Source organism: Gastrolobium bilobum, unplaced genomic scaffold (assembly GCF_033153095.1).
Source record: "Gastrolobium bilobum isolate Gb01-03AN ecotype WA unplaced genomic scaffold, APGP_CSIRO_Gbil_v1 utg1777, whole genome shotgun sequence".
NCBI classification, from domain to species: Eukaryota; Viridiplantae; Streptophyta; class Magnoliopsida; order Fabales; family Fabaceae; genus Gastrolobium; species Gastrolobium bilobum.
This window is the reverse complement of record NW_026895533.1, coordinates 84,172-106,174: the sequence shown is the minus strand read 5'-3', so window position 1 is coordinate 106,174 and position 22,003 is coordinate 84,172. Positions and strand designations below refer to the sequence as shown.

Below are 22,003 nucleotides of genomic sequence, written 5' to 3'. Positions count from 1 at the left end.
GAAAAGAACCATCGACAAAACATAGTTTGTTTTTGGTAGTAAGACTGATAAGCATGGCACGATGCCAATAATTAAAATTGGGACCCAAAAGAGTTTAGGTCATAAGCACAAGGCCAAGATGGTCACCATTGTCAAGAAAATACGGACTGCTAGTATCCTCCATGGAATTGGAAGAGCTAGTAGAGGAGGTTGTGGATCGATTATTGTTACCTCGATCCATGAAATTGGCAAGGGTTAAAAGAACCAAATTACATCTGATACCATTTTACAGTATACACTACAAGAAACGTGATCTTTAGCTACATGAGTTTTGCCACATTTGTTGAAATCATCATAGAATTACAAAAATATCCTTAACTTCAGTCATTGTTTTTTAACGTCCCAAATTACCCTAGAAAAGGAAAACGCCGCGTGAGTAAAATCAAAAACACAAAAACTCTTATTTCTTCGTTTTTCAATTTCATTGAGGAGTTTTCATTTTTTTCATTTCTTAATTCATTTCATCTTTCTTTAAATCACCATTACCAGCAATCACAACTTCAAAGTTTTTCTCTCTTTTTATTCTAGGTTAGTATTTCTTCACCTTCGTCTTTAAAACTTCTTCGATAGAGGATCGATAAACCCTAGGAAAATCTAGTCACCTTATGGTTCGATTTGAAATCAAATCAAACCTGCAGCTGCATATGTGATCATTTTTATTTCATTTTCTCTTGCATCACGAGGTAACTTCTTGCTTCCTCTATTTCTCTCTCTCTCTCTTTCTCTCTCTCTCAATTTTTTGCAATTCAACTTCGAGAACATAGCTTATGATTGACTCAATTTTTTATTTTTACTTTGGTGTGGTGTGTTGGGGAAGAGGATTGTTCCACTGCAGCAACCACAGGTGAAGAAGATGGGGATCACATATTTGGTTAGCAATAATGTTTATGTGTAGTTTAGTTCTCTCGTTTTGAGCTTGATATGCTAGTATAACTGTTTCTGAACCCACAATATTGATTTGTGTGCCGGGATTGTGGGAAACAAGTTTACTCAAATGAGGAACAATGATGACTTGTATAAAAATTAGTTTCATGTTATGTGCTTTAGCTTTCTTGCTCTCTTTGTTAGGTTGCGTATTTTTTCTGATGATTTTTTTTTTCTGTTTGTTTGTTTTTTAGGTGGATTTGACACGAGCCTGGGGAGTATCAGTGTGCCTCTGCGCTTGTTAAGCATATAAGAGCACCGGTTCCATAGGTACATCTCTCTATTTCTATTTTTATTTATTTTTATGATTTTAGAACACTGCTCTACAATCCAGTAAAAATATATGTTTAAATTGTTCATTTCTACTTATAGTTAAAGCTAATCCCTAGTAGCAGCGTTGGAATTGTGAATTTGTGATTCCATAGAGTGATTATATGACATTAGGTTAGGTCACCTTCAACTACTTTGTGTCCCTTAATTTTTACTGCATTTAGTCTCAAATGTGATAGAGATAACAGCCTCTCCCAATGAAAAGGGAAGAAAAGAAGAAGGAAAGGCCACAATCTGGGAGCAAATTTGTATATTTTTTCCCTTGAGAAACTTCTACTAATACTAACGGTGGGTTGTTTTCAGTAGATTAACACTTTCGCAATTTGGTTGTTATAATTCATTCCCATATCTCTATTGGTGAAAAAATAGCTTACTGCACCTGTTCTTACCTATTGGGAAGGAGTTTTGAAATAACTTTGATTAATTTTTGACAGCTTCCTTAAAAATATGTAGAAAAAAAGAACTTCCATCCTACCATAGTGATTAGTGAACTATAGAGGAAAATCTGTGACTCTTAATTCTACAATTGCATTGTGCTAGATGGCGGTGTATTTGATATTTCTAATTGCAGTGGTTTAAAAAGAAACACAAAAATGCTCTTTATGAAGCGTTGGAAAAGGTTAAAGGAGGTAATTGTGTTTTGCTCTGTTAAGCTAAATTTTTACTTTTGTGTTTGGACTTTGTAGTCCAAGATCCAATTTCTAAGATCTGCATATCACAAAATATTGCATCTAATTGGCATCCTTGCCCCAATCCAAGAATTGAGGAAGGCAGCTTTCGAGTGTGTAGACACATTGCTGGATAGTTGTCTTGATCAAGTGAACCCCTTATCTTTCATTTTTCCATATCATGATTTTCACTTCACTACAAGAAACACAGCATGAGAAACTTGACAGAGTGAAGTTCACGCGATTGTTGATTTTCTTTACCAAAATTTCCCTTTATGCAATATTAGGGAATATAATTAAGTCATGAAAACATAGTTAATTTTCTTACTTTTTGCTTAGTCATATCAAGGGAGGTTTCGTTTCCGAAATTCTTTGCCTCCTCTCCTGTTACTGCTGTACCATGGAAACCATGGTGAGTATTGATATGGCTTAATGGCATATATACTCAGTATTATATATGCTGGTCAGGGTGCTCTTCTCCTGAATATTCTTTCAAAATATAGTGAAGGTACCAATCGATCACTACTATCTCATTGCTTATCTCCTCTTCAGGTTTACAATCTGTGAAGTTGTATTTTCTCTCTTCTTTTTGTATTTGTTACCTGAATTCCACATGTTGTTACCTTTGCCAATTCAGTAAATGCTATCTCCATTTTCTTTCTTTTTGAAAAAAGCATTCTCCTCCATGGTTGAGGGAAAGAATGAGGAGATGTCTACATCTGAGTTATCTGGTGGATATCTAACCCACCCCACCCATTCATTTATTTGATAAAATTCCAGCTCATATTGCATTTCATGGTGGATGCCCAACCACTTGTTAGTATTTATACATCATTTAATATTATTCAATCATTATTAAATAAAAAATACCATCAAATATTAGTAATCGTATGTATGATCTTTTTTAACAGTGAAATATGTAATATTCTTTTATTTCAATTTACATTATCGTATTGATTTTGTAAATGTTAAATGCTTCATTTGGAATGATATTATTTTGGCGAAAGCAAATTACACAGATTAAAATTTAATGCATTTCAAGGAATAAATTAAAACATTTATGATATGATCTGCTCAAGTTGAATAAAATTTACAATTTTCATATTCCCCTGATTCTTTCTAATTCTATTAATAATACCCTAAAGCAACTGATGGATGCTTAGCAGCGGGCAGGGCTATTGTTGTTTTTTTCCATTATTTTTACTGTCATCTCACTGAAGAGGTAGCATATAATCATAAGGGGTTGCTAAGGCTTTTGTGTCTTTTTATGAGTTAGAAAGTTGATACCACAAAAAAAATAGTTATATATATTTTTTAAAGTGAAAATATTTATTGAATAACTAAAAATGTGTTTGTATCTATTACACTCATTGCATTTATACTCTGTCTTTCATGAAGCATTTTCCATACAAAAATAGTTATATGCTATGCAGATATATGTGTTGCATGCATCAAATTTTTAGATGTTGAATTTCTCACCTTTTTCCAGGTCTCTTATTATTACTCATTCTCGGCTCTTTTTGATTTTGCAAATCTTTACAATGATGTTAGATGGAATATCACCAGGCCACAAGGTTTTGAGGCTGTTATGCATGTGAGGTGTAGTCACTTGGTTTGCTTGTTTCACTTTCTTTGCTACTTCTTCATGCAACATATGGACTATACAATTTTCGTTTTATTTTTTGTCTGGGCTACAAGAAAATTTATTTTTTGTGATGATAAAAATCGTCATTAAAAGTTGGAAAAATCGTCACTACAGTATTTTGTGACGATATTTCACTTCGTCAACATTCGTCACTAATATTCAAGTCACTGTTGTTTTAGTGACGATTTTTTGAGACGACACTGAAAAAGACATTTATTGTGACAAAAAATAATGTGACAAATATATGTGAGAATTAATGACGAAAATAAATCATCACAAGTATTTACAATATTAGTGATGATTTAGTCATCACAAATGTTTATAATGACAAATAAATTGTTACTATTATATTCCAATAATAGCTATTAAGTTTTTTCTCACTATTATAAATTTTTTATTGTAAGTTATAATTTTTTTATTAAAAAATTGAAATTGTGACAATTTTAATCATTAATCATGCTTCTATTGTAATATTAATGTAATAACAAATATTTTTGAATTTAATTTAAATAAAAATCAATTAATGTGTTCTAAAGATAAAGTAAATTTTATCATCAAAGTTGAATTTTGGACCAGCTTCCTTAAAGATAAGGATATTTCCAATATTATCCCACAATTTCCATCCTCCTTGTAAAAAAATGACAATATGGTACATAATCAATATTAAATGAAATTGGCATTTGTGGCCTTTAAAATAATAAATAAATACATTAAAGATGATTCAGAAAAAACAAATACAAAATTAATGGGAAGTACAAATCATGTGGCAATCCTGATTGCATGGTTTTCTAAAGTTTTTTTATATTAATCATCTTCATGGGAGACTGCAAACGATGCATTTCGAGCTTGTGGTCTTTGATTAAATGATGTCCTGCATAATTTATGTAATATTAATTTAAATTCTCAAATAATGAATAAGCAGAACCTTAACACCTTAGACTGAGAAGAAAAACGAACCTATTTTGAACAGGATGGGTACCCAAAATCCTGGCTCGCTCATACTTAGTCATAAATTTGGAAGTCTTTTCGAGGCCGCGTTACTGATTGTTCAACTTCCCTTTCCTCAGTGTCTAAGAGGTTTTCCCTCTCCACTTATTTCTTCATTTTTGTTGTTATCCAAATCCTCCTACTTGCCTTCCTCCTATTCATTCAATGCTAAGTTCCATAACCAAAAACCAAGTACAAAAAAAAAAAATATGTACTCAATCTTAGGCTCTGGTGGCTCCTCTTCATACCTGCATCAGCATCAAAACTTATATGATTATTGTCATGAGGGTTTCAATTATACAAATTGTAATTGAAAGAGAAAGAGAGAGAAAATACCATGTCAACGTCATCAAAGTTGTCTTCGGCCATAGTTGACATACTTGAATCCAAATCAAAATCTAAACCAATTAAAAGTAATAACCTTTATCTAAAAATCAAGCTAAAGCACCATATACAAATACAAAATCGTAACTTTTGGTTAAAAGAAAAATAGATCTCTTTAGTGAAAGAGATCCATAAATAGATCTGTGAAAAAAATTAAAACTTTAAAATTTGGGATATAAGAGGGTTAATATGATGGAGAAAGACATTTTGATAGCACGTCGTTCAAGGTATGAGACAAATACTGCAAACATGATGAACTTCCAAAATTCTAAAAATTAGGAATGAGAGGTAGAAGGCGGATTTTTTGGGTTGTTATAAAAACAGTTTTTCTTTACAGGTTAAAAAAACAATATTAAAACCTTAAAATTTGGGATATAGGAAGGTTAGTGGGTAGTTTTTTTTTTGGTGATTTGGTTAGTGGGTAGTTTTTTTGCACTCAAATTTAAAATAGCCTAAAGATATAGACATTTCGATTCCACATTATTTTGGTGGTTTGATAAGTGGGCAGTTTTTTTTGTTGGTTTGATTTGCTATTTTTTGAAACAAGTTTTGTTAAAACTACATTTTTTTTAGGAAAAAAAATTACACATTATTTTATTGCATTGTTAATTTATACATGCTTTGATATATTTATCCTCACTAATATATTAATATTAAATATTTGTGACAAAATATTATAAACACAAATGCTTCAAATCATTAATGACTAATACTTAGTCATTAATATTAAAAAAATAAGTGACAACTTTTGTAATTATCAATAATAGAATAGAATATTAATGACAAAGTTAATTTTTTGTCCCTAATACTTTTTTATAATAGTAGTGACAAGTTTTTCACCATTATCAAGTGTATTGATATTAGATATTTGTGATAAATAATTTTAGACATAAATGCTTCAAATCATTAATGATGAATTATTTGTCACTAATAATAAAAAATAATTGATAAGTTTTATTATTGTCAATATTATGATATAATATTGCACCACTAGGGATAGCCTAGTGGTGTTGGGTGTGTTTAGTGTGTATTAGGTGTGCGGTTCGATTCCCTGTAATGTCCAAAAAAATATTATGATATAATATTAATGAGAAGTTAAAATTTTGTTACTATTACTTTTTTTACGTCTTTAAAATTTTATGTTAGTGACGATCTTATTGTATGAAAATAGTTTTTTGATTAATTTTATATTAGTGACAAATTATTTGTGATAGATATATATATTTGATACTATTAATGAAATTATAGTGACAATTAATCATTTTGTCACAACTAAAAAAAATAATAGTGACAAAATAAAATTTAGTCACAAATAATATATTATTAGTGATAAATTGTATATTCGTCACTGAATTTTTGTCACAAATAATCATATTTCTTGTAGCAAGTACAGGAATACTAGGGCAACTTCTATAAACGCATCCCAACTGATGTCGACCTACCTTGGATTTGTATATTTTTCTAGATGCTGGATATTATTATATGCATGTGTATAGATGCAATCTTAAGCGTATGATTATCTTTGTGAATATATGCAATGAATATGCATTTAAGAGTCCTACTTGGCTATGATAAGTATTAGAAAGGATAGGTATCATCTACCCTGGCAAAAAAATGAATTTTTTTTTGGATAGATTTTTTTTCGGTTAAAGGTTAAATGATAGCCACAAAAAAAAAAAAAACAGAATTTGGATGGCGACATATTACAAAAAAAAATAGAATTGCATTATTTTTTTTATTCTCTACCTATAAATTAGACACATTTGTAATGTGGCTAATATAAAAAAAAGTGGCCAAAATAATGCTACCACACTCATGACAGCAGTAGCAAACTGAAAAAGAAAATGTGGCAAAAAAAATGCCACGCCAGAATCAGCCACACTTGGCAAAACTGTGGTAGTTTGGTTTAACCATGTTTTTTGTTAAATGTTGCATCATTTTTGAACGTGGCTAAACGACTGATTTTTTGTAGTTATAGTAGACAAAATGCAGAAAGTGAAAGGAACATAAAAAGTGCAAAAAGCAAGAATTGGATATTCCACTCACTGATTATGTGTACAGAATGCAAGTTATATGTATAGCTAAAAGACAGAATAACGAACTTTGAGCTGTCATAACAAACATAAGAATAAAATGCATAAAAGAAAATGTATAATAAAACTATAAATTATTTACAAATATGTACTTTAACATTTATTAATTATTTCAACCCATGATTACTTAGTCAATCAAGGTTCTGATATCATATAAAATTCTAATTCAATCTAGAAAAACTTGAGAATCCAACTTGCCACCACTTGATTTAAGTTTTTAGGTATATCATTAAATATTATATTTTTAACATAACCAGTGGTTGAATTTACATTTCACCATATATGAGCCCTATTTTAGAAGGAAGTGGAGAGAGTTTAATCTTACCAAAAGACTTAATTTCTTGCCTGTCCAACAAGTTAGCGATGAGAATCAATTCCAGACTTATAACTAGCCTATAATAATCATTTAACATTAGGCCAATTATGTAACAAATTTGTAATGAATTGGTTTATGAATATATTTAAATAATTTTAGTCTGCTTGTAAGTTAGAAAGTCATATGTGAACTTGAAAACATATTTTTCAAAAAGTACATTTATAACAATTATTTTCAACAAACGATATTTTTTGTTTTTTAAATATTTAGGGAAGTTGATTGGGGAAATTTAATTTCTGGGGTTCTTTTAGGTAGTGCTTGCTCTCTCACCATCAGCATGATTGTTTTCTTGTTCATGTGATGAGGTTGAAAGAGACAAGCACAAAACCAGTGGCACTTATAAGTATTAAGCAGTGCGCTCGCATTGATCAAATTCATGTAATGTAATGTTCTTGTTTTTCAATTATTATTATTGTTATTATTTGGCAGTAGAGCTAGCGTTATTTAAAATATAATTATCTAATTGATTAATTAATTGGCGGAACCATATTTTTGTGCAAGGTCACAAGGATATTTGGAATTATCACATTTTGCAGTGTGCTACTCACACATGTATTTTAAAAGCCTTGCGGTTTACCCCAAAAAAAGAAGAAGCAGCAGCCTTGCAATCCTGAATAATTTTGCATGTGATGTTTAAGAAAAAACTATTCATAGCATTTAATGATTTGAAATATACAATAACTTACCCATGTAATTCCCAAAAGATGCTATTCAAAAGCACCTATTTTCCAAATTGTGAGCTTGCTCTTCTAACGAATAAAGATAGTGGAACGTTCATTTCTAGTCCAAAGGCCCCAAGAAATAATGATTATATAAATAAATGATGAAAACAATTTAAAATGACTTAACATAATCCATCAATAGGTTGCAAAATATGGTGATTAAAAGAGCAATGAAAAGCCAAAGCAAAATCCCATTTATCTGTCCTGTGGTGTAGCCAAAATCTCTGCATCTTGTTTAGTAAGCTTGAATGTAAAAATACAAATAGACTTTTCAAAAGTTACTTTCTCTCGTATGGCAAGTACATAGTCCAATTCTCAGCGCAGCTAATCTATGAGCATGTCTTTCCAAGACCAAAGCATACTCTTGCAGATGTCAGGTATATCAAAATCTACAAGTACAATGCACCGTGAGTTGCCACCAAGCAGCCAAAATTCAGCACTAGAAAAATTGAAGCAAGGAACAAATTTAGTTAAAATAAAATCAGTGTAAATTGTCAAAATTTTATCCAACGAATGCACTTCTATGCTCGATCAGTACATAGTAAACATTTTCACAATTGTCAAAATACTTGGTTAGAAAAATGACTATAAACCAATAATAAATAATGAGGTTGGAAAAAAAGTTTTAACAAGTAGCAATACCAGTAACAAACTCATGTAACTGATAGCTTTTAACTTCTTGGACTGGTGCATCATGACTCTCCCACATCTCAATAGATTTCCCACTATGCTATTGTCTCAAGGTATTGAATACGAAATATAAGTAGCAAATAAAGATAAAGAAATCCAGGTGATATATATATATATACACACGACTCACTCATATGAAACAGGGTCAGCGGCATAGCCTTTTGTTGTGGCAAAGAGGCACTTTGCTTGGATTTGTACATATTGGTGATTCAACCTTATATCAACTATGTAGATTAGGATGCATATGATAACCTTCTTGGGGCCGAAATAATAACCTTCTTTGCACCACCTTGGATTAAAAGAAAAATGTTAATTGCATAATAATTTGGTATTACATTTTTATCTCATTTTATACCTGAGGTAATAACTGTTAAACTTTAAGGGGTTTGATTTTCTCATGTTAAATGAGAATTCAATTCTCATGTTGTAGAGATAAAAAGCATGTGAAACCCATGTGTTAGAAAAAATTATATGTAAGACCCATGTCAGCACGGAAATCGAAGGGTGTCACTACAACAAAATTGCTTTTTAGCCACGGTAAAAATCGTGGCAAAATTTGATAAAAACAGTGGCTAAATGAGTTGTCCACTGTTTCAATAACCGTGGCTAAAACGGGCGTTGCATTATTTTAACCACGATATTTGTTGCATTTAAGCACGGGCTAAATGAGTGTGGTAACATTGAGTTAGCCACGGTTTATGTTACATTAGCCATTGAGTTAGCCACGGTTTATGTTACATTAGCCACGTTATATTCGTGGCTAAACGATTTGAATCCCAATGATCAAAAATTTATTTTGCCACTGATAGAACCGTGGCTAATTATAAGAATTTTTTTAAAAAAAAATTAAAAAAATTAAAAATTTTCCCAATCATATAAATAGCAAATAATAAAAATTGCATTTGATACAAGAACCAAAAACATAAATTAAGGGAGATAATCAAATAAAGTGAAATACACAATTTAACACAATACATATTTTTTTTCTATTCATATGAGTAAATCATGTTTTTTACACAATTTCTCAAAATTCATATTTTTTTTCCAATTCATATAAGCGGAGCTAATCAAATTTTCCACTTACATCATTTAAGAGAAATAATTGCCAAATAAAGCTAAAACTATAAGTTTGTGATTGTCACAGGACATCTATACAAAATATTAACTTCATTGTTCAACCAACACATTTTTTAAATCTATCTTCCAAGAATTGTTGTTGCATGCATCCTATCCTTTTAAAAGGGTTTATCACCAAATCATACCTGTATAAAAAAAAAATTAAACAAGATATGTTAAAATGTCACATAACTTTTCAATGTCAAGAAATTACTACATTTTATTTTTGAGATAAAATATGAACAAACCTTAAAAGTATTAATTATGTTAAGAGGAGAAGCATAAACCTCCAGGCCCACCTATTCAAAAGTAAATCATCAAATAATAAATTAGTAAGCAATAGAAAATAAATATAAATATAATTAGTTAAAAGACAAAATGCAAAAAAAACATGCGAAGAAGTCTTCAAGTACATAAAAATAGTTACTGTGTATAATTTTGATTTCTGGTTTATGGGTTTCTTAAAATTATCATAAAATTAATTATATTCTCAGCTGAAATCTATATATCAAAGTTCTCAGTTATGCATTCCAATCTATATACTCATCTCTCTGCTATTTAATCATCAATAAAACAATGATGAGCATCCTGCAAATGAGAAAAATTCAAAACATATCAGTACCATTAAAAATTTCATAAAAAGGCATATTACAAGCCAACTGGAGTCCGGATGATTTCATCAACTACTCTAACTGTGGTTGTAAAATCAACTTTTTTTTATTTATTTTTATTTTTATGGGGTCAAGGCTGTCAAAATTTAACTACTATTACAACATGGCTGAATAATTATACACAAGCGCGTGCGAAGCATATCAAGTGAGAGCATGAGAAGAGCTAATTTTGACCATCCCTATGAGATTTAATGGCAAAGATTAGCTCTTCTCACACTCTTACCAGATAAGCTCCCTGTATACATAGATAATAAGGTTTGATAGGTTTTTAGTTTTTGTCATGTCATAAAGCTTCATTTTTTTAAGCTAAAAATTAGACAAAATTTTAACATGTACCAGTTTCATATTCAACAAAAGCATAACCACAAGAAGCTCCGGTCACTGCAACCAAAAATAAATAAATCACATATAAAAACTTAAATCCTACAACTTGACAATATGTATGGTTAAAAGAGAAAATCATCAATATATCATTCAAAAGCACAACCGCATAAATATCCCAAGATGCAGTATAAATATCCCAATTGGAAATACTATGACTATTGGTAAATGAACACTTACAGAGAGTTAATAAAGGATCCTATTGCCAAAACACTTATGCAGGGGTTTAAACCAAACCGCATAAATGAACACTTGAATAATATATGAATAATCATTGGTTCAAGTACAGTTTACCTTTCGAATATATTGGGAACATCTCATCAAATTTATCTTAATGGCCAATAAACTTCCTAGAAGGTTGCCTATGACAATACCAAGTATAGTTTTCTTATTCCAATTATTTGATTATGGATTAAGGAACATCTCATCAAATTATATATATATATATCAATTGAAGTAACCACTACCCATGTGAGAAGATAAGAGAGAATCAAGAAAAATATGATATCCATATACTTCTATGTATGTGTAAGAAATAAATTTTTTAATTTTATAATATATGAATCCTCCAATTATCTATATTAAAGATAATCGAAAAATAAAAGTCACATTAATATCTTAGCTCAAAAGTGTAAGCGCATCCAAAGAATTCCTAAACCCAACTCTACAAGCTAGTACCAAACAATAGCAGCAAATGGTTTCTTGGGGTTCGACATGGCTCCAACTATATAGTCAAGCTCCTGAAACAATTGAACAAGTAACAGATCAATCAACTACATAAATTACCAGACATAAAATAGAACTAGCAATTGCTTCCTACATACCTTTTGCACAAGGAATCCTACAACAGAGGGCTTCAAGTATTTGGCCACTCCTTCTGTAGAAGCATGAGCTCTGTGGGCAGTGCCAAATGCATCATTAACATAGAGATCCGCAAGAGAAGCTAGCTTCTTTGCATATTCAGGGTCATTCTTCTTCTCCTCCTTATAGAACCTCACATTCTCTAGAAGCAAAACACCACCTTCTGGAATTTGTGCAACCAACTTTTCAACTTCCTCCCCTATACTGTCATTTGCTATCTTAACCTATAACCAAACCAAAATGGCATGATGAATAAAAAGTAAAACCAGCAAAATATTTTTTTTTTTAAGTTTTTTAGTGACACTCTTAAAAAATTATCCAAAAAAAACTAATGAAATAGGTTGGGTAGGATCCCTAAATCTTGTTAAATTTGCACCAACCGAAAGAACCTTCTTGGAAAATCCATTAAAAAAGAAAGAGACAACTCTCTGGCTTTTTTATGTTCTCTGTTCGTAATAGCTTAGTCATGACTTATGAGTGTTAAGAATGAGTACAATTAAAATTCATAGCAGAACATACTTTACAATGTTTGTTTCAACTTTGAAGTCAACAAGCATTTAATATGAGTCATACTTATTAAAATGACCATCCAGTAAATGTGGAAAATAAAACTGACGATATAAAATTATCATTCAGAAAGTCATCTTAGCTTTAACAAAAATATATAGTAACTATAAGACAACATATATATATATATATATATATATATATATATATATATATATCATTTAAAAGAAGGACTTAAATTTCGTGATTATTTAGACATATGCACCTAAACCAAGAAGAACTCAATTTCTAAAGGGAGGTGGCAACAACACAAGTGGTGATGGCTCTGGAAATGGAAGAAAGCTACTTGGTGCTGGCGGGTCTTGTGGATTACTTGGGAGTTCAGGAACCATTGGTGGCGTGAACAGAAATGGCGTTGGTTCTTTTGGGTTGTCTGGAGTTGAGGATATGGTGCAGTTGGGGATATGGTGCAGTTGGGGTTGATATAGTAACTATAAGACTTTTGCTTTCATCTCCCACTACCCACCACCTATTCTAATAGTTAAACACCACAAGTTTCACAAACCCAAGTTCTAAAGGCTCATCTATGGAACACTCTTGCCATCATCTCTTAAATTCCTATAAAAGACAACATATAACAGGATTATAATATATTAAACCTTATGCACCTATCCAATGCTAAATAAGTAAACAGTCAACTAAGTAATTGGAAAATTTCTTACAAGCACTAAAAGTCACATCTCATCACATGGAGCTAAAGAAAATCACAAGGAAATTCAGATACTTCAAACTTCGGGTCACAACACAAATTTCAATTAGTTCTTGTGCTCATGCACAAAACAAAAAACGATGTGACCGATCCAAAACACCTCCTGCAAGGGCTGATCAACCTATTGATCATTGCAATGATGAAAGCTAGAAACCTGAACTTCTGCCTAAACAATTGGAAAGGAAAGAGGTGTTTGTCTTCCTTTTCCTATACAAATATTATCACCCACCATTCTCTATTGTTTTGTTTTTGTTTATGTTTTTCTATTCTTTCATTAACCAATATGCTCATGCTGAAGTTGATGGTGTAGAATTAAGGTTCCCCTCACCTTGACGTCCATCCCTCCCACCTCCATTCTGACTTGGTCGTTGAGAACTTTCTCCCTTCTGTCCTATTGAACCCTTAGGTCACCCTGAGAACTCTCCTTGGTTTCTGAATTCATTTCTTCCATAACTCCGTCCACCACCAAACTTCCCACGTCCTCTGAAGCTCTCGCTTCGGAAACCACCTCTTCCTGAAGGATACCTCCCTCTCCCACTACCGCTGACTAGAATAAGAAAATAAGAGCATAATCATAATCTCTCTCATAACGTTGGTTTTATGCCCAGCACATAAAAACTAATAATAATTTACAAAGAAATTATAACTCGATTATACATTTCCATACTAATTTAGCATCCCAGTGACTAAAATCTCAAGGTGTGTAGAAAATGTCGAACACAAACAATAGGATATGCTTACAAGTTCGACTCATCAGTGTGTTGGCGTAGCTTTACAATCCTACAGCTCTGAGGTCTTGATGACACGTTGACGCGGTTCAACCGCTTCAGTGCCTCGAAGAGGCGAAGGTCCTGATTTCAGACTTTGCAAAACAGAGGAAGCTATAGCAGTGGGAAGCCGATGTAGCGGTGGCCGGAGGACGCAACAATCGTGGTGGCTACGTATTTACTTTATGTGAGGTGAATTGGTTACCGAAAGGGAATTAAGAAGCAGAACGCGTAAAAATGGTAAAATATAGGGGAAAATTGAGGGGAATTAGGGTTTATATGAAGTGATGGAAGGCAAAGTGTATGTGACACTGAGCCCTAGACTAATATATTGGGAAAGGGATGAAGAGTTTGAGAAAGTACAAAAAAATATAAGTGTCAAAGAAAAAAAAAGTGCGTCAGGGAAAATGTACTTCCTCTTGTTAATTTGAAAAATCAGTTCGGGTCCTTCATTTTGCGAGGAGGGTTTAGAAAAATTGAAAGAAATGTGCGTTGGCTGAATGAACGTAGCTAAGTCGTCGTGACTAAATGCCGCGTTTTTTTTGTAGTGTAAAACCCAAATTTAATCCGGAGAACAATCCACTATTTTCATTTATTATCTCATCTTAACTGAGGTATATATATAAACGTATCTCTAACAACTTCTACCAAATAATAGCTAACAACTTTACAAACAGACCAATGTAAACAATTCATTCTTATCTAATAACAACAATATTTCAAAACTAATTCCTATCTTCAACACTCCTCCTCAAGTTAGTGCATGAATATCTATCATGCCCAACTTGTCAATGAATTCTTCAAACATTTTTACAGAGACAACTTTGGTCAATACATCAGCGAGTTGTTCCTAGGACCGGACGTGGGGAATCTGAATTGTATGATTATCAAGCTTTTCTTTTTTAAAGTGCCTATCCACTTCAACATGCTTGGTTCTGTCATGTTGAACTGGATTGTGTGCAATTTCTACAGCCGCTTTATTGTCACAAAACAGGTTCATTGGCTGACTGTATGTAATTCTCAATTCAGCCAGTATATTTCTAATCCACAAAAGTTCACAAATGCCATAAGCCATACCTCTGAATTCAGCTTCAGCACTTGATCTAGCTACTACTTTTTGTTTCTTGCTCCTCCATGTGACTAAATTTCCTTCCACGAAAGTGAAGTACCCATAAATTGACTGTCTTGTGGTTTTGTCACCAGCCCAATCTGAGTCAGTGTAGCCTTCAATGCATTGTCTATTATTTTTTGAAAATAAAAGACCTTTTCCCAGTGAGCCTTTGAGATACCTTAGGATACAATACACTGCTTTCATTTGTTCTTCACTAGGAGAGTGCATAAATCTACTTACAATGCTTACAAAATATGCAATATCAGGTCTAGTATGTGATAAATAAATTAATTTACCAACTAACCTTTGATATCTACCCTTATCTACCTCAACCTGATCTGGATAGACACCAAGTGAGTGATTCATCTCCATCGAAGTGTCTGCTGGTTTGCTGGTCGTCAATCCAGTCTCAGCTAGGAGGTCCAAAATAGACTTTCTTTGACATAAAAAATACCTCATTCGGATCTTGTAATTTCTATCCCAAGAAAGTATTATAGAGGACCAAGATCTTTCATTTCAAATTCAGCAGCCAACTTCTTCTCAAGAGATTTCATTTCTTCTAGATCATCCCCTGTTAATACCATATCATCTACATAAACAATGAGTATGGTCACCTTTCCTCTGTTATGCTTTATAAATAAAGTATGATTTGAATTGCTCAGTTGATACCCGAACTTCTTCATTGCTAAAGAGAGCCTACCAAACCATGCTCTTGGTGATTGTTTAAGGCCATATAGTACTTTTTCTAGTTTGCAAACAACATTCTGTTTTAAAGATGTTGACTTTACTCCAGGTGGTACTTCCATGTAGACTTCCTCTTCCAGATCACCATTCAAAGAAGCGTTCGTCCCTTTGCTACCAGCCTTGCTTTATATCTATCAATACTCCCATATGCTTTTAGCTTCACGGTGTATACCTGATGGGACGAAAATTCATTCCCATCTAAGCCCATTTTAATGGAAAAATACCATCCGTTCCCACACCTGATGAGCAACTTTAGCACTAAAAACACTTGTTTTATATCTTTATGACAAAAACACAGTGGGGAACAAATGATGATGTAATCCTTAGGAAAATGTAGAAAAAAGGGAATGGAATACGAACATTAAATACACCTGGTCCACTAACTCTATCCCTCTGTACACTTTGCAGGTAACGTTGAAAAGAAGCTTCCATAAAGCATAAGAGGTACATCACTCAAGTGGGAAGAAACATGCACAACAGGGAATAACGAGTTCCTATTGGTTAAGAGGAAAGCAAGGCATGGGGGACTGCAGAAGAAAAGGAAAATCTCAACAATAAATGTCCCATCCAAGCAACTTGCGTCTCTCTGAGCACTGTTCACACTTCCCCCTTCATGTAGTCAAGAAAACAACTCAATGAAAATTACTAGTTTTGCCATCCACTCTTCTGCCTATAAATAGGACGTTCCAGCACCAAGAAGATCATCAAATTCCTTAAGAACAGATCACTTAATTTATTTTGTAACTTTTACATTTCAGTTGTATAGTTTTAGCTTTAGTTAAGTGACAACAACTTCTTCTCTATTCTGTATCACCCACTTGAGACTCCTCACGAGCAACAACCATACCTCTCCACTTTTCATTTTATTGTAACCTAATCTGTTTCCAGTTAAATATACGTGTTATTTCTCTTCTTTTCCACTCGTTATCTCTGAACTGAATCTCGGGTCTATGGGATTTCAGTTTGAAATAATTATGTTTAAAGTAGTAGCCATGGGCTAAGCTATCTGTGGAACGGAAAAACTATGAAGTTCTTAAAGAATTATTTTCAAAACTCTTTTACTGAAGCTTTCGTATTTCTCTGGTTAAGCGAGCTATATTCATTGTGTATCAATGGAAATTGAACACATACTGAGAAAGGAATTTCCATAAGGAAGGAATTTCAGACAACTTAGTATCTAGACAAAGATCCAAGCCCACACCACTTAGCCTTGACCCAATTACTAATGGTCCAACACTTATTAACTTAATGGGCCAAGACACTCACCAAGCCCAACCCAATTCAAGAATAAACCCTAGATGAGGTGGCAACACGTGATTGGACAATTTGAATGAAGATTTCACCCTCCTCACATGTCCACCTCGGTCTAGCAAAGAGAAAAGGGGATGAGATTGCTTTCCCCACCTTAGGCGCTACGCAAGACAAGGAAAGGTGATGCAAGAACTTGAGTAAGACACACTCCAACTCTAACCAATGCATGTGAACTCCTTTAGCCAAAAAGCAACTCTCCTTTTCTCCTTACACACCTTGGAGGGCGCACTCATGATGAGAAAAGAAAGATTGCTTCTTCCACACTCCAAGCCTTAACCATGCATGTGATCTTCTTTCTCCAAAAAGCAACTCTCATTTTCTCCTTACACACCTTGGAGGGCGCACTCATGACAAGAAGAGGAAGCTTTCTTCTTACACACTCAAGCCATGCATGCCATCTTACAAGGTCAAATCTTCCTCCTCCCTAGGCATACACGGTCACCAAGGGAAGTCACATGACCAAAGCCCCTCTCTCCTCACGGCCACATCACTCAAGGAGCCAAGAAACCCTATTGCAAATTCACACTCAAACCCTCTTTGAATCAAGTGCCAAGTGGAACACATGCATCACCTCTCATCCTTACACACTCGACCATCAACAAAGAACAAGGAAAGATTGCTCACATTCCACACCCAAACACCATTCACCACCAATGCATGTAGATAACTTCCCCCACATTCACAAGTTACACTCAAGTACCCTTCACCCAATGCATGTAGATAGCTTTCTACACACTCACAAGTCATAACCTAATACCTCAAGGAAATAATTGCAAGGCTTGAATAAAAGATCAAGCAAAGAGCTTCCTCCTCCCCCTAAGGCCGTGAAGCACCAAGCAACAAGATAAAGGACTTCTTCCTTCCCCTTCTTCCCTAAGCTTCGGCCATTTCTCTCCTCATCAAGCCAAGCAAGTAAACACTCAAACACTTAATCTCCTTTACTCCTAAGCTTCGGCCATAACAAGTAATAGGACCTAAGATCACCTTAAAATTATTCTAAGCTCTTCAAACTCTCTTGCCATCACCCACATAGGTAAGGTAAAAGCTTCATAGAGAGGGTTGAAGTGAGGGTGTTAGCATGATAAGTGAGCATCCTTTAAAAATCATCTCCTAACGGCATGAACCCTAAATGGCCGAACCTATATACCTTCCTAAATGCGTGATATTTTTCTTTTAAGTACCATGGAAAGTGCTAGCATGATGTGTATGTAAGTAGCATTTGAAAAATCTCCTTTTTATGACCTTAACCCTAAATGACCGAGTTTAATGAAGAGTATTGTCCAAGGTTTGATTTAAGGATCTATCGTTTTATGTGAGCATTAGACCCATGAACATGATATTAAAATTTTCCTTTAAGTGTATGACCTTAAAAGGCCGAACCCTAATGGGCCTAGGAGAGAAATTTGTGAATGTTTTCTTGGTATTATGATGCATGGCCGAATTGTATAATAAGAATAGGACCTATACATGAAAGCCATTAATGAAAAATCATCTCCTAGGTATTTTGTTTAAAAAGGGCAGAATCTATATCAAGAAGAAAACCAAGTTAGATCTTATGAATATGTACTAAGGATGATTATGTTACTAGGCCAAACCAGAGGAACAAGCAAGGACCAAGAATAAGACAAGACTATTGTGTAAGTGATTTATGGTTGTTGAAGCGGCTACCCTATGGTTGCCACCCCTTTATGTTAAAGTGAGGTTTGACTGCAATATGTTATATGATACATTACATGATATGCTTGGTTGTTTGGAACTAATGTTTATTCATGCAAGTTTTGTAAGATGGCCTGTGCACTAATACCACAGAGGCAACCTGACGAGGACACTGGGTATTCGTCCATAAGACCATGGAGAGTAATTGCCATGGCAGGGTTGGTATGATGATATGAAAGCATGATTATTTTCCAAACTATGCTTCCAATGTTTTGCCATTCTATTATTGTACATGTTATTATGTGACTATTGCAGGAGTAAGCATCATGGTTTGGAGGTTGCTCAAACTGTGAGTCCTTACTGAGATCCCCAATCTCACCCCTTTGGGAAATCCCCTTTCAGGTAAAAATGACCAAATGGGTAAGGCAGGGAAAGAGGTTGGTGCGAATTGAAGAGGAACCTGCGCAGCCATATGCAGATAAAGTTGAAAATACACCATCCCTTGTAGATAGAGTTTTTGATCTAATATTTGAAGGAAAGTGGGAACTGGCAAACTATATTATGGATCAGGAAATGGAATCCCCATGGATTGAGGGTGCACCTTACTAAAGATGCACCAAAGATTTTAATTTGGATGACTGTAATAGACTATGCCACTTAGACTATTTTGAACATTTTATATGCGTTTGAAGTACAATATTTCGGATGTTTATGTTTTATGGACTATGAAATTAGTAGGAAAGATTAAGTAACATAGTCACTATCCGCATAAGACACTTAAGTAACTACCTACTTAGTAGTAGTCAAAGCTAAAATTATGATCATGTAAGTGAGCCTCTAAATAGCGCATAAGTATGAGCAGGGTAACCAAGAAGAGATTAACTTGTAAGTAGACCGTAGACAAAGCAAAAGAGAAACTCGTGACTAGAGGAATAGATAAGTTAGGGAAAAGAACGAAATTAATTCCCATTAGTAAACTTTAAGTTAACCACGCTTAAGTACATGGATTCCGCGCATTGAATGTCAAGCAATGTTACACCTTTGATGAGGATATTAAGGGTGTTACATTTTTATGGTATCAGAGCAAATTTCTGATCTTTAGGATGAGAATTACACTCTAACTCTTTCATTTTACCTGTAACATATGTGCAGCACTATGCCTCCACGTAGGGTACCTACTCGCAGTAACCCGCAAGGACCCGAGGATATACAAGGCCAGATTAACACCTTACGGGATACCATCACCCAGATGCAGGCTAATGCAGGGGAAATGTTTCAGAATATTTTGAATGAAATCAGGCGCAACCCTCACAACGCGACCCATAATAATAACGTCGCAAGTGGCTCAGGCACTGGAGGAGCCGGTAGTGGTGGACCCCAACCGCAGCCAGAACATGGAGCGGCTGGCCAAAATAATTAAGATCTACTGCTGACATTTAGGAAGCACAAGCCGCCCTCCTTTCAAGGAGGACACGATCCAATAGTAGCTGTGCAGTGGGTACGGGCCATGGACAAAATATTCAGAGTGGTTCAATGCACCGATGATCAAAAGGTGTTGTTCTCAGTGTATATGTTGGAAGGAGACGCCAATCATTGGTGGCCTAATGCGTCCCAACCCTTGGGGATGCAAAATGCGGCAATTACGTGGGCCGTGTTCGAAGAAATGTTCTTGGAGAAGTATTTCCCGGTGTCAATCCGGGATAGCAAGCAAGGCGAGTTTGACCGACTCGTGCAAGGAACCATGACGGTGGATCAGTATCATGCGAAATTCAACGAACTACTCCGACTGGCAACTTACCGAGGAACTATGCCCATGCCAGACTTTCTGACAACAAAATTTCAAAGGGGTTTATCCGCTAGGATTGCGGAACTGGTAGCTGGCAACGACCCCTGTGACCGAGCCACCCTGGTAAATAGATGTAGGAAGGTGGAAGCAATAGGATTGCAAGAAGGGAAGCCTGCAGAAACCAGCGGATCTGGATCCAAAGCTCCTATGGCTAAGAATGGGAAATGGAGAGGAAAACACGGAGGAAGACCATGGGCGTGATGACAACAAGTTTAAGAGGCCCGGGAATTTTCGAGGAAACAACAATAGGGCTCCCAATTGCCCCAAGTGCAAGAAGGCTCATTTCGGCAACTGTCTGAATGGATCGACGAAATGTTACAAGTGCGGCCAAGAAGGACACTTCATCAAGGACTGTCCACAATGGGGAGATCAACAGATGGCAGCTGAGGCACCGAGGATGGGCAGAGTTTACACGCTAGATCAGCATGTGGCGGACCAGGCAGCTGAACTAGTTAAAGGTATGATCTATATCTGTGGTGAAAACTTAGCTGTCTTATTTGACTCGGGTGCTACCAACTCCTTTATCGCCGACTATGTGGCGAAAGCGTTTGACTTATTCACTGACAGACTGCAAGTCCCAATGCGGATCACCACCGCAACGGGGGAAGTTACCAAGACAGATCTCATATGTAGTGATGTCGAATTCCTATATAAAGGAAAGAAGTATAAGCAGGATTTCATAGTACTCCCAATCGTCAAAATTAATTTAATTCTGGGGATGGACTGGCTCGCCAAGCAACGAGTAGTGATTGACTGCGGCAACCGCAGTATAAGCATCGACAAGGAATGGGTGGAGAACTCACCTCCCGAAGAGGGAGAATGCACCCTCATGTTGATAGGTAACCTCGTAGGAGCAGGAGAGATACCACTGACGAATATTCCAGTGGTCAAGGAGTTCAAAGACGTTTTTCCCGATGACATCACCATTTTCCCTCCAGAAAGAGAAGTACAATTTTCCATCGAACTGGTACCCGGAACGGGACCAATTTCAATTGCACCCTACCGCATGTCACCCTTAGAGCTTGTAGAATTGAAGAAGCAATTGGAGGACTTGATACAGAAAAACTTCATCAGACCTAGTGTGTCTCCTTGGGGAGCACCGGTACTGTTTGTGAAGAAGAAGGATGGATCAATGAGGCTGTGCACAGACTATCGGCAACTCAACAAGGTGACTGTAAAAAACAAGTACCCATTGCCTCGTATCGAGGACTTAATTGATCAGTTAAGAGGTGCAAAGGTGTTTTCGAAGATTGATCTTCGATCGGGATATCATCAGATCCAGATCAAACCGGAAGACATCCCGAAGATAGCTTTTAGATCAAGATACGGGCACTATGAGTACTTGGTCATTCCCTTCGGATTGACTAATGCCCCGGCAGTATTCATGAGCTACATGAACCAGATC

At 34.9% G+C, this 22,003-nt stretch overlaps 2 protein-coding genes across 4 annotated transcripts; one reads left to right on the top strand and one right to left on the bottom strand.

The window, feature by feature from the left end:
• Positions 1 to 9,874: 9,874 nt before the first annotated feature.
• On the bottom strand, positions 9,875 to 14,341 carry LOC133315621 (phosphoglycerate kinase, cytosolic-like). 3 transcript variants are annotated; one of them, XM_061517291.1, is made up of 7 exons: positions 13,905 to 14,341; positions 13,492 to 13,710; positions 11,851 to 12,111; positions 11,705 to 11,766; positions 10,982 to 11,026; positions 10,223 to 10,562; positions 9,875 to 10,120 (listed from the first exon to the last, which is right to left on the bottom strand). In XM_061517291.1, the coding sequence occupies exons 2-5, from the start codon at positions 13,516 to 13,518 to the stop codon at positions 10,993 to 10,995; spliced, it is 384 nt and encodes a 127-aa protein (XP_061373275.1). In that variant the 5' UTR covers positions 13,519 to 13,710; positions 13,905 to 14,341; the 3' UTR covers positions 9,875 to 10,120; positions 10,223 to 10,562; positions 10,982 to 10,992. The 3 variants fall into 3 exon arrangements, with proteins under 3 accessions (XP_061373275.1, XP_061373283.1, XP_061373266.1); XM_061517299.1 differs by having other exon boundaries at positions 10,223 to 10,273; XM_061517282.1 differs by having other exon boundaries at positions 10,223 to 11,026.
• Positions 14,342 to 20,259: 5,918 nt separating this feature from the next.
• LOC133315605 (uncharacterized) lies at positions 20,260 to 20,799 on the top strand. Its single transcript, XM_061517260.1, has one exon. It carries the CDS (start codon positions 20,260 to 20,262, stop codon positions 20,797 to 20,799), a length of 540 nt encoding a protein of 179 aa, XP_061373244.1.
• Positions 20,800 to 22,003: the final 1,204 nt, after the last annotated feature.